Genomic DNA, 18,885 nt, shown 5'->3' on the forward strand with positions numbered 1-18,885 from the left:
GATTAGTTTATTTCCAAAGTGGGAAAGTTTCTCGAAGCAAAGATAAATCTTCTAGAACAACACCTACTTAGCCTTATCCGCACCCTGCAAAAACACCATCTTCTTCTTCTTCAATTCTCGCAAAAAATGGCTTCCGCCAACGCTATCTCTTCCGCTTCCATCCTGCCTTCTCCTTCGAAAGCCGTACATTCCTCCTCCGCCGTAATCCTTGTCGATTTATCGGTTCTCGTTTTCTAATAAGCGGTTGTTTTTCTTTTCCAGTGGAGATTGAGGAACAGTAGAGCAAGCCAATTGCGGCAGGGGGCGAAGCAGAAACACCGGTTTGTGGTGAGGGCTAATGCTAAGGATATTGCTTTCGACCAGAAATCCAGGTCTGCAATGCAGGCCGGCATCGATAAACTCGCCGACGCCGTCGGCCTCACCCTCGGCCCCAGAGGTCATTTCCTTCACGAATTCTTCTTAATTCTTTACCTAATTTTGCTAATTCAGTGAATCTAGTTTTCATATGAGTTGTCAGATTTCAATTTGTTTATAGGAGTGAAGCTCTGTGGCTTAATCCCTAATTCTGTATGACCTAATTTGCAGGGAGGAATGTTGTTTTAGATGAATTTGGTAGCGTAAAAGTTGTGAATGATGGGGTGACTATCGCGAGGGCCATAGAGTTGCCTGATCCCATGGAAAATGCGGGCGCTGCATTGATCAGAGAGGTTGGTTTCATAAAATTGGGGGTGTGTTGTTGTTGTTGATTCATGTATGAATTTTGGTTTTTGAATTGTGATGTGCAGGTTGCTAGCAAGACGAATGATTCTGCTGGAGATGGCACCACTACAGCCTCGATTCTCGCTCGTGAGATCATCAAACTCGGTCTTCTCAGCGTCACCTCCGGTGCCAACCCGGTGGCGCTGAAGAGGGGCATTGATAAAACTGTGCAGGGTTTGATTGGGGAGCTTGAGAATCGAGCTAGGCCTATCAAGGGCAGGGATGACATCAAAGGTATGCTCATTCCTTCATTAGCTTCCTTATCTGCACGCCTACTAACTGTTTGTATAAAACTGCAGCTGTTGCTGCAATCTCTTCCGGCAACGACGAGAGCATAGGGACCATGATCGCGGATGCAGTTGACAAGGTTGGACCGGATGGTGTCTTGTCCATCGAGTCATCTTCCTCCTTTGAGACCACAGTGGATGTCGAAGAAGGAATGGAGGTCTGTCTCTGTGTGTGTTTGAGTTCAGGTTTCTTCCTAACAATCCGGATTTAGATTGGCTAAAGTTTGATATAATTGCAGATTGACAGAGGATACATCTCCCCCCAATTTGTCACCAACCCTGAGAAGCTGCTGGTGGAGTTTGAGAATGCGAAAGTGCTGATTACGGACCAGAAAATCTCCTCGATCAAGGACATCATCCCTCTGCTGGAGAAGACAACGCAGTTGAGAGCACCTTTGCTCATCATTGCAGAAGATGTCACAGGGGAGGCTCTGGCCACCCTCGTCGTGAACAAGCTCCGTGGCATTGTGAACGTGGCAGCCATCAAGGCGCCCGGTTTTGGAGAGAGAAGGAAAGCCCTTCTTCAGGATATTGCCATTATGACTGGTAAAAAAAAGGGGTTCTTGTTGAGCTATTCCATCTTGGTTTTGCATTTGACATGTTGTTTATGTTTGTTTGGCGATATTTGTTCAGGAGCTGAGTATCAAGCGACTGATTTGGGGCTATTTGTGGAGAAGACTGATGTGGATCAGTTGGGAACTGCAAGAAAGATCACAATCAGCAAGGATTCAACGACAGTGATCGCGGATGCTGCATCCAAGGATGAGCTGCAGGCGAGGATTGCTCAGCTCAAGAAGGAGTTGAGCGAGACTGATTCTGTGTACGACACGGAGAAACTAGCTGAGAGAATCGCTAAGCTGTCGGGCGGAGTTGCGGTAATAAAAGTAGGAGCAGCAACGGAGACGGAGCTTGAGGACAGGAAACTGCGGATAGAGGACGCAAAGAATGCAACTTTTGCAGCCATTGAGGAAGGGATCGTCCCTGGCGGAGGAGCTGCATTGGTCCATCTCTCCGGGCACGTCCCCACCATCAAGGAGACGCTTGAGGATCCAGACGAGCGCCTTGGTGCTGACATCATCCAGAAGGTGAGGAATGATCATCTGCTGCAACCATGATAATTGAGTATTGCTAATCATGGGTTTGGTTGTTTTGTGGGTACAGGCGTTGATAGCACCGGCATCGCTGATAGCGCAGAATGCGGGGGTCGAGGGAGAGGTGATCGTGGAGAAGGTGAGGGCCACGGAGTGGGAGTTCGGGTACAATGCGATGACAGATACCTTCGAGAACTTGCTGGAAGCCGGAGTGATCGACCCAGCTAAGGTGACGAGGTGCGCATTGCAGAACGCAGCCTCTGTTGCCGGGATGGTGCTCACCACGCAAGCCATCGTGGTAGACAAACCCAAGCCGAGGGCGTTCCCTGCACCAGCTGGTTCTGCTTCTGAGGCCCCTATCGGCAGTTATTCAGTGTAGAATAGGGAGATTTCTCATAGAACTGCATCCTTCTAGTTTAGAGAGAGAGAGAATCCAAGAATTGTTGTTATTGCCCGACATAAAAACAATTTTGCCATTCATTTAGAGCTTATGATCGAGGGCCCTGCCCTAAATCTTCCCACATTCAGTCATGTATTTGTAATTTTATTTGTGTTCGATTCAAGAATTTGAAATTCACTAGGTATAAACGAATAATTGGAGTGTATTCAAACACTGATATGGGTGATCTATATATATACATATATATATGTTTCCCTTAAAGCTTTTCCTAGCTTGTATCTTGGGACATTTCAAAAACTTTCTGGTGCTGTTCCTAAAGCAATGCTATTTTCTACAGATCAGCCAGAGAGTATTCGAGGTTATAAGGCGGGAAAACGCTCTGGAGAAGTTCGTGTCCCCTCTTGTTGGGGTGTCAGCTCAAGATGCCAAAGCATAGCATAACAGGGAGACGGAAGGGGGTGGGAGAGCAGCTTTATGACCCCATTGAAGAACACAATTACTCTTAATGAGGAGTACTGGAATCTGTGTGCTGCTAATTCTTTGAGAATGTTTCAGCTTATTCAGAGGAAAGGTTGGAACTTTTGAACGATGATGGTTCTGCGGCAAAGGCTTGGCCCGTTGACATGACCTATGATGGTGGCAAGAACATTTGGGGCCATCCACCACGAAATGGAATCGGTACACCGATGTATGGGCCATTGCAGACAGGTAAAGCAGAACCTGTGGTCCCTTTGGGATTAGTGTGTGGCCCAGTGATGGTGGTAAAAGTCATGCCAGCAGTGCCGATGACTGGGGCTAGTCGATGAAGGTATCGTTTTTTGCATCATTAGCATGGTTTACTAGTATGGCTGAAGTTGAACTATATAGGTAGTTAGCATTAGGCCTTTGATTCAGCAAGTTTTTACCATACTTTTGCCACATATCCTTCAAATGCGTAATGAATTGCGAAAAAACTTCTTTATAGGTGCTTGTAACACAATCTTGCCATGGAACATGTCTGATCATGAGCTTAATTAATGCTAAACTTTTAACATACAGGAAAGGCCTTCATGGAGACATGAGACATGAACCTCTCTGTTGGATTCTCTACTGTGCCCCCATGTTTGTGGAGCTGGCTCAGATATGAATAATTGATGACATGAAGAGGAATTTCCTTTTTCTCTAATGACAGTACAAAGCCAATTGTGCTTTTACATTCTTTTGAGGAAAAAAAAGGAAACCATGGCATGTAAAGTGAGTAAATATATATTCAATGAACTTGCATATTTTCTCTCACAGTTGGAGTTAGACACCCAATGATCAATTTAGAAAAAATCTACTGAACCTGATTTATGGTGGTGGTATGGTACATGGTATAATAAAGGGCTGATCTGATCCAGATCCGATCCATTCGTACGACAAAATGTGGATGCGGGATGCCAACGCCTTAACTTGGACGTTGGCATTGGACCACACCTTTTCTTAACGTTTGTGAGCGATGCAGTGCAGTGGTAAAAAATTTACCTTGGTGAGTAAAATGAGTGTAGTATTAGTGTGCAGTTATTACCAGAAGGGACCAACTTCGTATTTTCCATTAATAGGTTTCAGAAGGCTAGTTGGCACTAATAATTTCACATATCTTGTGGGGTTAATATCTTGTACTACTACCTTTCTTCGACCTCAACTTTAACTACTGTTAATTCTAACTAGGTCACCTTCATTTTGGTTGTAAATGGTCATCAACAAGATATTATCATCTTTGAAAGGTGCAAATTTTCTTATTTCACTCAAAATTTCTCCCAAATACTACTACATGTCTTAAGCCATGGATCTCATTATTTTCCTCATATATATTGTTTAATTTCATACTTTTTATTTTTTTAAAATAACTTGAAAAAAATAAGAAACTAGGAGTACTAGTAATATATTAGTAATGAAAGGTAAAGGTGTTATGTTATCAAGTCTCGTTGATCTCGTGGCTAGCTATGTGAAGACAAGTGGTGAGACATCACCATCATGGACCATTCAGCTGCTTAAGCAAATTCCAAAGAATCTCTTCACTTTTTGTTCTTAAAACACACATACATATTTCTGTACATGTGTGTGTGAACTTCAAATCTAAAAGACAAAAACCATACTGCATTACTAACCCACATAAAGCAAAAACAGTGACAGAAACTACCGGAGAGGTAGCAAGTTGTTTGACATCTAAAATCTCGGGAAAACAAAAGTTAATTACATATATAGAGATGTATATATTGGAGGGGAATCGTCTACGAATCGAATTGATTAGGACGAGACGATGCAGTGATGAAGAAATTGAGCAAGTGATGATGTACTATATGATTAGACGAGGATGAATGACCCAAATTTTGCATACCCTTTTTCCAACCCTAAACCCATAATTTTATGAAAAATCACTCATTCTTGTGAACAATTGATAAAAATTCTATTTAGAAGAGTATTTATTGACTCATACTACTTGTTATCGATAACTAACGATGTCTAATCGTAGCATTATTAAAAGTTTAAAACTAATTATGTAAATTAGCAAGACTAATTAGTTAGGCCTAATTTGTTTCCCAATTGTTATTTTCAAACAAACATTTGAAACTAGAAATTAAAAAGATGATTCCTAGTGGGGGGTAATTACGATCTACGTACAAAATGTTTCACCAATATTTCAGTTGAGTACAAAATGTTTTAAGTTAACAAATATCATACAAAAAGTTTGATTAGTGTTACGAATCAGTACATTCCATCTAAAAATCACTAACACTATTATTTTTTCTTATTTTTTTCCAAAATTGTGCCCTAAAAAACATGATATTATTTCTCTAAATAATACCTTATGCATTGTCATATGGACATTTTATTAAACAATGAATTCACATTTAACTTTCGGCTAATATTTGTAGCTAATTTTAGAGTCGAACGGGTAGAAAATAAGAAAAAGTAATGATGTTAGTAATTTTTAGACGGAATGTACTAATTTGCAACACTAATCAAACTTTTTATATGATATTTGTTAACTTAAAACATTTCGTACTTAATTGAAACATCGGTAAAACATTTCGTATATAAAGTGTAATTACCCCTCCAGTAGTAGTAGTAGTATAAAATAATGAAAGCATATATGTTTACAAATTTTCAAATTAACACTGAAACAAGACAAGCAAATATGAAAACCAAATTCCTATGAGCTCTTGTGTACTAAAATCCATATTTTCCCATCACGAGTTTAGGAATTGTAAAATCAAATCAAACCAAACTAAGAAAAAAATAATAAATCTCACCTGATTTGTGTTGCTTTTCACTTGTCCAGTGGCTTGGCCTCCCATAGAACTTGTGTTTTGCTGTGTATTAATGTTCAAAATCAAGGAAACTAGTCTTAAATTAGTTGTTAATTAATTAGGAAAACCCCTTTTTTTGTTACCAAAAAACAAGATAAAATATCTCAGATCTATTACACCTGCAGACTGAATTACTTCCATCAGTAGTCACTTGTGTCGGATTCTGACAGAAACAATAGTAATAATGAATAAAAATAAGGAATTAAAGCAGAGAAAATATTTAGTAGATAAAAAAAAGAAGCAAAAGTAGCAAGGTTGATGAACAAAGGGTTTTCTGCGCCTTTTGCCGGCAAAAGTCATTTATTGCCGATGCAGCATCATCAAGATTCTCATGGTGTAGAGAGAGAAAGAGAGAAAGAGATCACTAAACAACCCTTTGTCTTGTGAATCTTGATGATGCTGCACCAGAAAACAACGACTCATATCTTTGCATCCACAGATCCAAGCTCCTTCAAATATGCTCTATATAGTGAAGAGAGAGAGAGAGAGAGTGAAGAAACTCAAATTCATTAGTAATCTCAAGAGAGAGAGAGAGGGCTTAAATAAAAAAATTGAGGATGGCAGAAGCAAACAAGAATCTCATCTAGCTCAACACGAGATAACAAAACTAAAAACATTAACCCTATTTTCAATTTTTTATTTCCTGCAATAAAAACAAGGGAAAAACAGAAATCAAGAAAATGAAAGCAGCAAGGGCATTGGATTCTCCAGCTCATACATCAGTTAAATTAAAGTATAGAAGACGACGCTCAAATTCAACAATCAATCAAAATCTACCATGTAAATTAGCTAGAGAATATCACAAAATCCCACTAAAATGGGATAGTATATACTATCAATTGCAGATTTCTCAGGCATACACATACATGAACTTTCAATAATATCTCTATATAAGTCAGGAATATGTGTGTTTGTGTGTGAGAGTGAGAGAGAGAGAGAGAGAAGAGGAGGGGAAAGAGAAGAAACTTGGAGTGTGGTGAAGGTGTTGTTGATGGTTATATGATATTTATACACATGAGCGCGTATATAGGGGCACGCGCTCACCTGTTCATATTAGAGCATCCACAACCGTGCTCGTTCGTTGCCAGCCAGGCGACACAACAAAAACTTTCTAAAGACACAAAAATAGAGATGTGATTATTTGCGTTGGAAAACAAATTATGACGCAAAATTAGAAAGCATCTCTAAGTCGATGACATATCATATTAATCTTTTACTTTTGTTTTTAAGACGCCTTCATTTGCATTTTCTAAATTTAGTTGGGCCACTGACTATGAAGATGTTTTTTAAGTGTTGGTGGAATATTTATAAACATCAATTAGGTCTGTAATTTTAGTCATTTTTTTAGCAATGGAGATGAACGATTGAAGCAAAATGGTTGTAAATGTAACACTATAGCTTAATAGATATTGTATGTCAATGAAAAAAGTTTAATTAAATCACCTGTCACCAGTTTCTAAAAACCCTAATCTTTCATGATTTGTAAAGGGCTCACCCTAGTACAGACATTAGATACCATGATTCATTTTCATCCATGTTGTGGACCTCCATAATATTATCATTCCACCACAACAGCTATTTCTTTTTTTTTTTCTTTTTTCTTTTTTTTTTAAAAAGAAGATATAATGAAAGGAAAAAGGTTGAATTTAGTAGTTAAACTGCATTAGTCAAATAAAACATGTTAGAGTTTTCTTGTAAAATATGTTCCACCTTGTAATCCATTTTTTTCAATGGTAGTTGTGTGTATTTACAATGCTATATTTACTATACACTATATGGTTTATTTACCAAAATACAGGAAATTAATTATATGTACGTGATAACTAGATGAATATAGAACATTACCATCACATAAGTAGTCTAAGCGTCATTTTGCTATAGTGTTACATATCATTATAGAAGGAAACAAACTATGAAAAATCAAAGCTTGGGTTATTAGTGCTAGAGATTAAAGTTCATAAGAAAATACATGAAATATGAAAAACATAACTCATGGTTTTAGAATCATTTAATCTTAATAATATTTGATAGTTTCTCGAATATCTTATGTGTGACTTTATCACATTTTTCTAGCAAAAAGATTAAAAATCAGGGGACGTTCGATAACTAATTTTTTATTCGAACCTCCTAATTGGTTGAAACAAAACATCTTACCAATTGATTGATTATAGAAAAAACTAGTACTACATAAATATTCTAAATGATCAAGAATTCAATCTTGTTGACTTATTGAAAAATACTAATTGAATTATTAGGTGTAATGATACTAAAAAAATCATTTTGGAGGTGGTGGGGATTGGACTAGGACTGCATTATTTTAATAAAGTAAAGGAAAAAAGCATTTCCAGATATGTACTCTCGTTGAAAAACTTGAAATTGAATTTCAGTCTCTATCTCTCTTAAATATCATTTAATTTAGTTGTAGAAGTAATTTCGGCGTAATGCAATTGCATTTCAGTCTCATTTCATTACATTTTTAATGCTTTTAACTCCATTTTTTAATGATTTTAATATAATGATATAATTCCGGGTGAATCTGTTTATATGCGACTCTTGAAATCTAAGGAAATTAATACCAGCATTGATTAGTATTCCCATTACTTTAAGATAATTTACTTTCAACAAATTACGAACAAAAGGTGAGATATTAGTTTATGATGAGACTAAATGTATTCTTGACTCAGTTTAGATAACGATGTCGTTACGATAAAAGTAGATAAAGAAAAATGTGCAATTAGTATTTAAAATAATGTGTACTAGGAGTACTATTTTACATGAAGAACGAGTTTAATTATTATACTATTCTAAGGCTAAACTATAATATGAACCACTCAAATAATGCAATAAGAGCGAAAAACTCAATTATTTATATAACATGCCCACTTCAATTATTAATAGCTTTTAGTGTTAGGGTAGGTTCATTCTTTGTAAATTCCCTAATTACTTTTCCATCCTTTTTATATAAAAACAATTTTACTACTCTGATTAATCTTCTTCACTATAATATGGGACAATATTACACTACTTCATATTATCCATCGTTGAAGCAAAAATAAGGAATATGGGATAATATTACACTAGTACTTACTTATCCTTCATCAGCAGTTCATAATTGATATTCCATTAATCCATAACACCAATAACAATAATAAAAGTATTGCAAAAAGAATATCTGAATGGGAAATAATTTAAAATAATAACATTAAATATCATAAGTAGGTGGATTAGATTCTCCACAACAAAGCAACCACCTGAAGAGGTCCATTTCCGTACAATCTGATGTGGCCTTTTCAGACTTCTATTTTCCATTTCCTAGGGCAAAGGGCAATGCACCCCCACTTTACTTTTTTAGATCAATTATGAAACAAATAATTGAGCTTATTACTTGTTCACTTTATTTGAAAGAAGAAATTTAATTCACTTCGACTAAGTAATTTTCTCCAAAAAAAAAAATCCACCCACATATATAATATAAGGAGGAAAGTGATTGACAAAAAAAATCAGAAAAGTCGGTGAAACACGACATGTAAATCTAAAGATAAATATAAAGGGACGAAAAAAAAAGTGCCACTGAAATCTGACATGTAAATCTATTGGTAAATATGGACATGGAATCCAAAATATTGTGGTCTGGAATTTTTTGAAAAATTAATGTCCAAACACAAACAAGATCTTTTAAAAATAAAATTCCCATAATAAGTTTCTACAGGAAAGTCATTATTTATTGATCGTTTGTGTATTTATAAATAATTATCCATTTTATATATATATCCATTGGGAGATGACTCAAATAAGAATGAAACTAAATTCAGTAATGCATCCCAAATTTTGTATTTAGGTTTGATGTTATTTTTAGTTCATTTTAGGTCATTCATGACCTAAAAATACACTACCAATGAGTTAAACATGTCCTCCGTATGATTTTATTCTACGTTTTGATATTAAGATCTAGTTTTGCACTTTATAAATCAAAATCCTATATATATTTATTGATCAGACAAAAAAAACATACAGATACTACTCTGTATCAACTGAATTTGTTACTTTATTTATTTTCCATATCTTAATTTATATATGATCATCTATCATTACTTATACTAGTTTGTTTCAGAATTTCTTATGGAAGCTTTTGATATTTATATTGTACGAATTCAGTTCATATATTTGATCGGACGACTCTATATACGCATGAATATTGCTGTTTAAGTTTCATCATTTGCTGCAGAAAAAGTGTTGAAATATTTTGTTGATCAATCAATTCATAGACTTTTGATGAGTAAGTTCAAAAACAAAATTTGTTGCACACAGTTGGATATTTTAGAGTTTGCTGTTGAGATGTAAGCATTTGGTTATCTGATAAATTCATTTTTAATTTGTTCTTACTCTTAGATGAAATAATAGTAGAGTATTGTTTTGGAAAAGCACGTTAATTAAAGTAATTAATTTAGAATATACTATAATTAAAGTATGTGACATGAATGATGATGTGTTGCTGATGTTGATTCTCAGTTTTTTACATCACCGTCACATTATTTACATATTTGTCAACCAAAGTATAAACTCATCTGAAAAAGTGAATGCTTAAATAACTTATCAACACTTAAAAGTTGCTTAAATATGCATAAGTTGCTAATCCCTGATTTAAATATGATGTTTTATGACCTTTATATTGCCCATAAACTGAAGATAATTTAGTTATATCAGTGGACTAATCTAAATCGCTCCTTCTTTGTTATATTAACCCTTCACGCACATGTACAATTTTTGATAACTGTCGATTTAATTTAGTTTTTTTTTTTTGTTAAATTTCACCAAAGCATAAATATATTTACAGTTCTAATAATAAATATCGAGAAAGACAATGATTAATATGTCATTGAATCGATTCTTCTTTTTTCGCTTTATTTAACAAATTTAAGAGTTGTAAGATAAATCTGATTTCATTTCATGGCTCTACTTTTTCCTTTGATTTGATTCCACAATTATCAAATAGCGGCTACATAAGTAAACTTTACGGCGTAGCAATTAATCATTTTGAAACACAATTCATCATGAAATTAGTTTACTATTTTATTTTAATATGACACATAATAAATTCCGTGCTTGAATCCTAAACACGTGGCTTATAAATTAATAATTTCGTTCTCTAATTCGACGAGACTTCAATAATTCGAAAGGAAAATTGAAGTCAAGATTAAAATCATAAAATTCAAGAACAAATATAAAATAGTTCCAATTCCGCTCTAAAATGATGATGGACGCCACTTTAAACACAACCAAAAGTCCAATCACAATCAATAAAAGTACTATATATTGAATACCACACAATTTATACGGAAAAATTTGTGTGGCTTATACAATATTCCCTTTAAAATTTAAATGATATCGACCTTAATTCGTGGATATTTAAAGACACATTTTAATATAAAGTGTTAGTAATAGTATGAGTAAATAAAGCCACCTTAAAATGAGGGAAATTGGTCCCTAATATCATGAACTTTGCCCAAATTTTGATTTTTCCCATAAACTTTTAAATTAGTGTCATAAATCATGAACTTTCAAATTAGTGCCATAAATCATGAACTTTCAGATTGATTTGGTATTTCCCCGATAATCCAAGATTTTTTTAGGAAATTCCCTAAAATGTGTTCCTAGCGTTTGTGAAAGAGAGAAACAAGGTTTTGTGTTTTAATTTTTGTAGCGTAGCGTCACAAATGTGTGTTTCTAATTAAATTCTTTGTGTTTTTATTAAATTTATTTTGTTTTCTTTATTTTTAGAATTTTGTTTTGCCAAATAAAAGTGGTATTGTGTTTAATATTCCAAATAGTCATGCCAACATGACATGCCATACCACTTATAAGAATGCTGCTAAATAGGATTCAAAATGCTATATAAATTAGCCGGATTTTACACTTGATCTGCCGTGGGAAATACCAAACCAATCTGAAAGTTCATGATTTATGGTACTAATTTAAAAGTTCATGGGAGAAACCAAAATTTGGGCAAAATTCATGATATTAGGGACCAATTTTCCCTTGAAATAATACAATTAGAAACAAACATTTTACTACAACAAAAGGTGTAGGAGACAATTATTATTGGATTTCGGAGGTCATAAACCATTTCGAAATAATATATTAGGCTCGACCAACTTTAGACATTAAAAGATGTACCGTTAATATTCCTTAATCCACTTATCTTAGAGATTGATTATTATAATTAAGGCTAATCCACTTCGCGCTGCCCAATGGGACACATTTCTTTTAAAATATTCACCTCATTAGGTTAAAGTTACTTAGAAAAAGAAAAAAAGAAATAAACTTAAATTGCTATTTATAGAAAATTTAAGGTACTGTTTAAAATGATAAATTTTTAAGGTAGAAAATTTAATGCTAATCACATATGGGCCAATCTCATTAAAGTGGGTCTCATATGGGCCCAATAATACATGTATTAAAGCCCATTAGGCCCATTATCATTCGTCTTTTTTTTTTTCTTTTTTTTTTCCGATGATACGAAAATGGAAATCTCTGCAGACTCTTCTCTCTCACAAACAAGCACGCAGAGAATTGAGACGACACGCTGAGAGAAATGATTATTTGAGAATCTAAAACCGGATTCTACTAGGTGATAATCTTCTTCACCTTCTTTTTGAATGAATTCAGAAATGAATGAAAAAGTTGTGTGTATCATCTTTTTCCCTCATTTCGTAATTTTTCATGAATAATTAGGTTTTTTAATTTTCTCTGCCACTTAATTACCTGTACGATTATTTGGGGAATATACAATAAAATTTGATGATGTTGAAGTTCGTGATGAAATTTCACTGCTTTCGTTGTAGTGAATTGAAGGACTAAATTGAATTCTAGTAAAAATTTTCATCAAATTTGTATCTTGCTGGTTTTTCAACTTCGTGATTCGTGATTTATTGGAATTTCTCTTAACCGGACGGGTCTAATTTCTCGAATTATGTCTTTTATATTGCATGATAATGGATTTTCTATTTTGTTATTCAGTTAGGTTTTGGAATTTTATATGAAGGTTGAGTTTTACGGTTTCTGCATTGAGGCTTCAAGGGTAGAATTTTCAAACGGAGCTAAATTCAATTAGGCTTGTTTTCTGGTCTGGTCAAATTTCGTACATATGTCAAGCAATTTTCTGCTTGAACTTTTGGGGCGGATTAAAATTTTAAATTTTCCCTGTTGCATTTGCTTGTCTGAGCTTGGTGTTGTTTCTTCCAGTTGTCTGCAACAAGTGGAAGAGATTTGAAATTTTAGTACTCTACTGATCTGTATGACATAAAATTAGATGTGACGATGATACCTTTAGATTCGTTTTCGTTTCAGGAGTTTCAAATCAATATTCCTTACTAGATATAGGTAGTGTTCTGTCAATGCTTTCACTGTTAGTAAGAATTTAGTACCTAGAGTTATGCTATATAGTTGATGAACATGAAGGTGTGATACTGGGTTGTTTATACAGCAATCTTCAGTGAATGTTCGGGCTAATTAGATGTGTTGTGTTCTATTAGTCATGTGTCAGTTGAAATGTCTAGTTTGGAGACAGTCACAAGAGAGGATTTTTATATATTTGTGGTTCTGCATTCAAGGCAAATTCAGTTGAATAAGTATGTCTTGGATGTATTACCATGGATCAATCTTGCAACATACAAACGTTGTCATGAGTATGTATACCTGTCACAAAAGCAGCATTCTCAGTAATTAGATCTTAAGAAATGAACCATAGTTTGTGATTTTGTTCATTCTTAAAAGTTTATGTGCATTGTCATGTATTACTGTATTCTTCTTGTATGAGTGTGAATACTACTTCCTAATAGCATTATTGTGTATGTGCACTGTAGGGAAACCGAATGAATTAAATCAGTTTGAATTTTTTACCTGCTCTGTAGAATTGTAGGTTAACTAGAAATGGAGTTAAAGCCTCCTACTTGTTCTTCTGCTTACTCATGGATAATGAGCTAGCGTAGAAATTTGTACTTATGCTGTTGCGACCTCCTCGCCTATCCTTCCTACACCTAGGGCTGAGTTCAATAGTTAGTGTGCTGGAAATGAATCCCTTAGTTCTCTACTTTTGCAGCTCTCAGTAACTCAAACTGCGAAGTGATAACTAAATGGAAGAGAATTACCTCAATGAGAATATAACTAGTGTGAATGTCTTTTGTCATGTTAAGGTCTACACTTGAACTCATAAGAATATAGTGAATGGTCTGTTGGGTTTCTTTTCTTCAAAAGTTATGGGTAACAACGATTGGGGTCCTGTTTGGGTTTTCAAATTAATTGTGCTGGACATAGTTAAATAAATATCTTACACGGTTACACCTGAAGGAGTATTATATTCTCTTACACCAACACTGATTTTAATATGTAATTATGTATTCTACCATATCTAGTAATGGGATAGAGCTATGCCTTACCAGTTTGGAGCTCAACATATATTTTCCTATGATGTTCTTTCCGCTTCTATGACTTACTTTTTTCTATCCACTAAAAATGACTTTCAACTTGTATGGTGGATATGATAGCCACTGCTGTAACTCATGATATAGCTAAAACGGCATGCCAGTTTTTGTTGGATTCTCTGTTATATATATGTTGGCATATTCTGGCTATTAGAAATCACAATATAATGTGTCTTTAGGTGCAACAATTTCATAACTGCTAACACATGAAATTTGGCATTAACTTTTCAGGCTCCTTTGTTCCACAACAACAATGAACCACCAATATGGTGAAGACCAAGTAAGTCGAGAAATCCAGATCCAATTAGTTGTGCGCGTGTTCTACCAACTCGCCTTAAAATTACACTGCTTTGCAGGATCGAGTGAGTGTAGTTGGATTTGACGTCCCCAACTCTCCCGAAGCAAGTTACAACAATGCCTACCCTGGAAATGAAGAAGAGGGGCGAGAACCACCATCGCTACCTCCCCATCTGCAGCATACATTACTGAATCAACCGACAACGAGTGATCCCTGTGCACCCCTCCCATCACCGCAGAATGTTACGCTAAATCATCTTTACATAGAGAATCGAGAACCTCCTCGCACAGTAGTCGCACTCGGGGTCACTCATCGTTTTCGTGCGAAATTTGTCACTGTTGTGCTCTACAAACCTGTTCCGAGAAGATGAAGATGGAGATGAAGCAGCGGGAGCAGGCGATTTTCGTGATCACGAACCTCATCTACTTCTTTGGCCTTTCTTTTGTTTGTGTCCTAATTTGAGCAGCAGTAGGAGTTGGTTGGCCAAACATGATTTATTTAGCATTGAAATTTATGTTTCATCAGGTTTGCTGTGGTGAAAATTTCTTTGTTATTTAGATATTACTTACTAGTGAATGTGAAGTATAGAATTTATTGCAGTATTTAAATAGTTAGAATTGGATCAGATGCATTCAATTGGGCCTAATTGTAATCGGGTGTGACAAAAATTAACAATATATATTCAATCAATATATTTCAAAAAAAATGTCATACCACCGTACTATGTTGTCACAAATATTTAAATAGAATACAAATAAATAGAAAATTTAAATGAAATCACGTTGTTTTGACATTGAGAAGCAATAAAAATCGTACCTTCATCTTTATCAATATTATATTTATGGCATGCTTTTGAATTCAAATCACATAAAACAAAGAAATGATATTTTCTATTCATAAAAAACAAACTAAAACGATGCAAGGATTGTGCCACAACTATAAAAGATTTTCTCTTTGATTTATCTGAAGTGAAAGATATGGTTCACCTATTTTATGAAATAACCACCAATGTACGGACCGTATTTGCCGTACATTCATTGACTTCACCCAATCTTACTCAACCTGCCCTAATAATTAAATTGACGGCTCTATACAATGTTATTTTCATTAATTTAAAATACATTTAGTTGCCGGTAAACTTTATATCTAATTAAATTAGTCAGTTGGTGAAGGTGTGTCCAAACCGTGTGAAGAGATAACATACTGGTAAAGAAGACTAAGGGCATCCGCAGACCTCGGGCTCTTTACATCGGAATGCGACGGCTGCGAGCCATGTTGCAAGCCGGTGTTTAGGGTAGGTTGAGTCAGCCCATGAGGCCAAGCCATTTCGTTCCTTGTCTCTCACGATTACGTGCAAAGGACTCACCCTTCTTAAAGTACGACATATGTTGCACGTCAGCACGGACCAACTATGATGTTTTTCTAATTTTCGGGCGGATTATTTAGTAAAATCAATAAATTGACCTTTCTTTCTTTTTAATTGATAGAAATCCATGGGTTCCATCCTAAAACAATCTATCAATGGGTTTCATCCTAAAACAATTGGAAAAGGGTGGAACCCAAGGATTTCTATCATGGTACAGGTCGTCGACTGTGGCTCAAATTTAACTGACCCAGCAGTATATTTGGGCCGAAACTGAAAAAATGACTGACCCAGTAGTATATCTGGACTTAAAATTTGGGCCAAGTGGTCCGACCGATCGAAAAAAATTAGGCCGATTGTCCAATCAATTAAAAAAAAGTTCATCCCCTCCAAGGTTCACCTTGAAAGGTCTGAGGGAGGATGTTGGCAATTGAAACTAGTAAATAAGTCTCATGAGCCCCTCCTCCTACCACCAATTGGTTTTATGATGAAACCTATGGATTTTTATAACTAATATTATTAAAAACATGATTTAATTTTAGATGACTAATAATGTATATTAGTTCTTCTTTATCCCTTTTTAAACCTTCATTTATAGGAGTACTATATTTTTAATTTGCACGATTCGTCCTCATCTAGAATATAAAATAACTTTGAACATGATACATATAATAGAGTTTGACAAAAACTTCAATTATTATCAATAAGTCCTGGTCTTCAGTTAGTAAAATTCATCGCAAGCGATCAGTTGTTCAACTCTTATTAATACATTGGAAATCAAAATATTGTGAGAATGAAGAATCGTTTTCAGCCATTTGATCATAAAATTACTGCGAATGCATAATATTATTGCTAAACGAAAATAGTACCTGAATTTCATCCCCACTAGGAGACTTTTTAGAAGCAATTAATTTCACTATGAATTAATTAACTTGTACATAATGTTCTCACGCCATCACGAAAAATGTAGTTTTGCTGTTAAAAAATAGTACTCCATACGTCCATGAAAATAGTATACAACGTTCCGAGTAACACACATTTGAAAAAATATTTGATGAATGTGTTTTCAGTGAATGGATTGTATTACTATACTAAAGGTTTCACAATATATATAGAATATGGAAATAAGCCCATGCCATTTTTATGATAAATAAAATTATTACTATAATAAAATCTAAAAACATTAAACTGTATACATGTTATGTTCATTCATTCAGTTAGTATTTGCTGCAGACTGCAGTAACTTAATTGGCATATGAGCCTGAATTAGATATTTTAATGCTAACAAAAAAAATTAAAATAGTTTGGCAATTATTGGCCCTTGCCCTAGTAGAATTATGTTTTATTGATATTTTTTGAAATACTTAGAGTTTATAGTTTGCTTATATAAGTCTTTGATGTCTTAAAAGCGAATAAAGGAATCAAGAGATACTCTACCACTACTAGAAAGTGGATTTATAGATTGAAATTTTCGTCGGTAATCCAAAATTATGACAATATTTATTTATAGACAATTTCCACTAATTTCATTAATTAACTTGCAAAGACAACATTTCCTCCGCAAAGTAATTAATTAAACTATGACAAGACTTGAATAATGCAATTTAACGGTACCATAACTAATAATACACGTACGTTTATATAAAATAGATATATTAATGTAGGCTAATTTATAAGAGAGTCCACTAATTATATTAGGTCAACAATCAAACTAACCTAATATTAAGAGGATTAATTATGTTAAAATAAGATATTATATCGACACATAAATGTTGCGCGCCTCCTCCATCGTTTTTCTTCTATTCTGTTAAGTTTTTCTTCTTCACGTTTTTTTTTCTTTTTGTATGTTTATTTCTTTTCCTCTCTCTTTCCTATTTTGATAAATATAGATTAATTTGAGCTTAAATTGTAATAAATCAAAATATGAAAAAGTGATTTGCCTTTGTTATAATATAAATCCAAAAATGGGTATAGCTTATACAAAAATGAAATATTTTAATTTGCAGTACCAATAAAGTTACTATGTTCCTACTCTATTTTGGGTTTTACAGTATTGATTGATATGATCTAAGTCGCCTAACTCCATTGAATAAAGAAAGATTAGGAATATGATGGCCATAAATTCAAATTTTACTAGTACAATTATTTCGTGACTGCATGTATCGTTGAAATTTTGACCAAGTGATCATAATGCACTTTTTACGATATTTCTGTTGTAGTTTATATTGAGTTTACTTTTCTTCAAAAGAATGCGACTAATTAATTCCATTCAATAAACATTATGAATATGATTGCTATTTCAAGCATAAAAGGATACGAGATCAACTTGTGTTGAATTATTTGGAGAATTGGGACCATCTACAGCATTATTTTCAACCGTTATTTAATTAAAAAGGTAAGTTATTAACTAATTATATCGTTGACAAGTTTAAGAATTTTAATTATATAAAAAAATGATGAAACTATGTGAACATACATAATAATTTACTATTTTTGTATGCAATTGTAATTATGTTTATATTAAGTATCTACATAAAACGCACATAAATGAACCCATAGGCGTTCAATTAATTTACATTTTGTGCAAAGTCTTTGATCATTTTATTGTTGATATAGATGACTTGCTCTTTGTGTCACTCCACTATTTGTGGACGGAAAATATAATTAATATTCAAGAATGAACAATTTAAACTTTTATTGTTATATTGAAAATAAATTCATCTTGCTTGTTTTATTTAACTCTATTCTCAGTAAGATATCATCAACTTTCGCTCACGCAACACACAATCACTCACATGAAAATCAATTACTATTACCCTACATACCAATACTATAAGGTTATGAAGAATCCACATTTTTCAATACATCATACCAG

The 18,885-nt window shown here is 34.2% G+C and overlaps 2 protein-coding genes and 1 long non-coding RNA gene across 4 annotated transcripts; 2 read left to right on the forward strand and 1 right to left on the reverse strand.

Moving 5' to 3' along the window:
- Positions 1-28: 28 nt before the first annotated feature.
- LOC125221872 (ruBisCO large subunit-binding protein subunit alpha-like) lies at positions 29-2,750 on the forward strand. 2 transcript variants are annotated; one of them, XR_007176437.1, is made up of 9 exons: positions 29-183; positions 262-436; positions 586-707; positions 786-993; positions 1,059-1,204; positions 1,286-1,592; positions 1,680-2,131; positions 2,208-2,611; positions 2,655-2,750. XR_007176437.1 is itself a non-coding variant. In XM_048124185.1 (8 exons), exons 1-8 carry the CDS (start codon positions 127-129, stop codon positions 2,514-2,516), a joined length of 1,776 nt encoding a protein of 591 aa, XP_047980142.1. In that variant the 5' UTR covers positions 29-126; the 3' UTR covers positions 2,517-2,750. The 2 variants fall into 2 exon arrangements, 1 of the variants encoding a protein (XP_047980142.1); XM_048124185.1 differs by having other exon boundaries at positions 2,208-2,750.
- On the reverse strand, positions 2,722-6,829 carry LOC125221873. The gene is made up of 2 exons (XR_007176438.1): positions 5,813-6,829; positions 2,722-4,634 (listed from the first exon to the last, which is right to left on the reverse strand). It is a non-coding gene; the product is annotated as an uncharacterized LOC125221873 (long non-coding RNA).
- Positions 6,830-12,391: 5,562 nt separating this feature from the next.
- Positions 12,392-15,249, forward strand: LOC125223019 (SNF1-related protein kinase regulatory subunit beta-3-like). The gene is made up of 3 exons (XM_048125967.1): positions 12,392-12,497; positions 14,581-14,629; positions 14,706-15,249. The coding sequence occupies exons 2-3, from the start codon at positions 14,603-14,605 to the stop codon at positions 15,015-15,017; spliced, it is 339 nt and encodes a 112-aa protein (XP_047981924.1). The 5' UTR covers positions 12,392-12,497; positions 14,581-14,602; the 3' UTR covers positions 15,018-15,249.
- The last annotated feature ends 3,636 nt before the right edge of the window (positions 15,250-18,885 follow it).

Source organism: Salvia hispanica, chromosome 4, assembly GCF_023119035.1.
Source record: "Salvia hispanica cultivar TCC Black 2014 chromosome 4, UniMelb_Shisp_WGS_1.0, whole genome shotgun sequence".
Lineage (NCBI taxonomy): Eukaryota > Viridiplantae > Streptophyta > Magnoliopsida > Lamiales > Lamiaceae > Salvia > Salvia hispanica.

What these genes read in the sequence shown, in the direction of transcription:
- LOC125221872 (XM_048124185.1), top strand. Translation starts at nt 127, where the DNA reads ATGGCTTCCGCCAACGCTATCTCTTCCGCTTCCATCCTGCCTTCTCCT. An exon ending in ATGTCGAAGAAGGAATGGAG is followed by an intron (nt 1,205 to 1,285) that starts GTCTGTCTCTGT and finishes ATATAATTGCAG; the next exon opens with ATTGACAGAGGATACATCTC. An exon ending in GGATATTGCCATTATGACTG is followed by an intron (nt 1,593 to 1,679) that starts GTAAAAAAAAGG and finishes ATATTTGTTCAG; the next exon opens with GAGCTGAGTATCAAGCGACT.
- LOC125223019 (XM_048125967.1), top strand. Translation starts at nt 14,603, where the DNA reads ATGAACCACCAATATGGTGAAGACCAA. An exon ending in ACCAATATGGTGAAGACCAA is followed by an intron (nt 14,630 to 14,705) that starts GTAAGTCGAGAA and finishes ACTGCTTTGCAG; the next exon opens with GATCGAGTGAGTGTAGTTGG.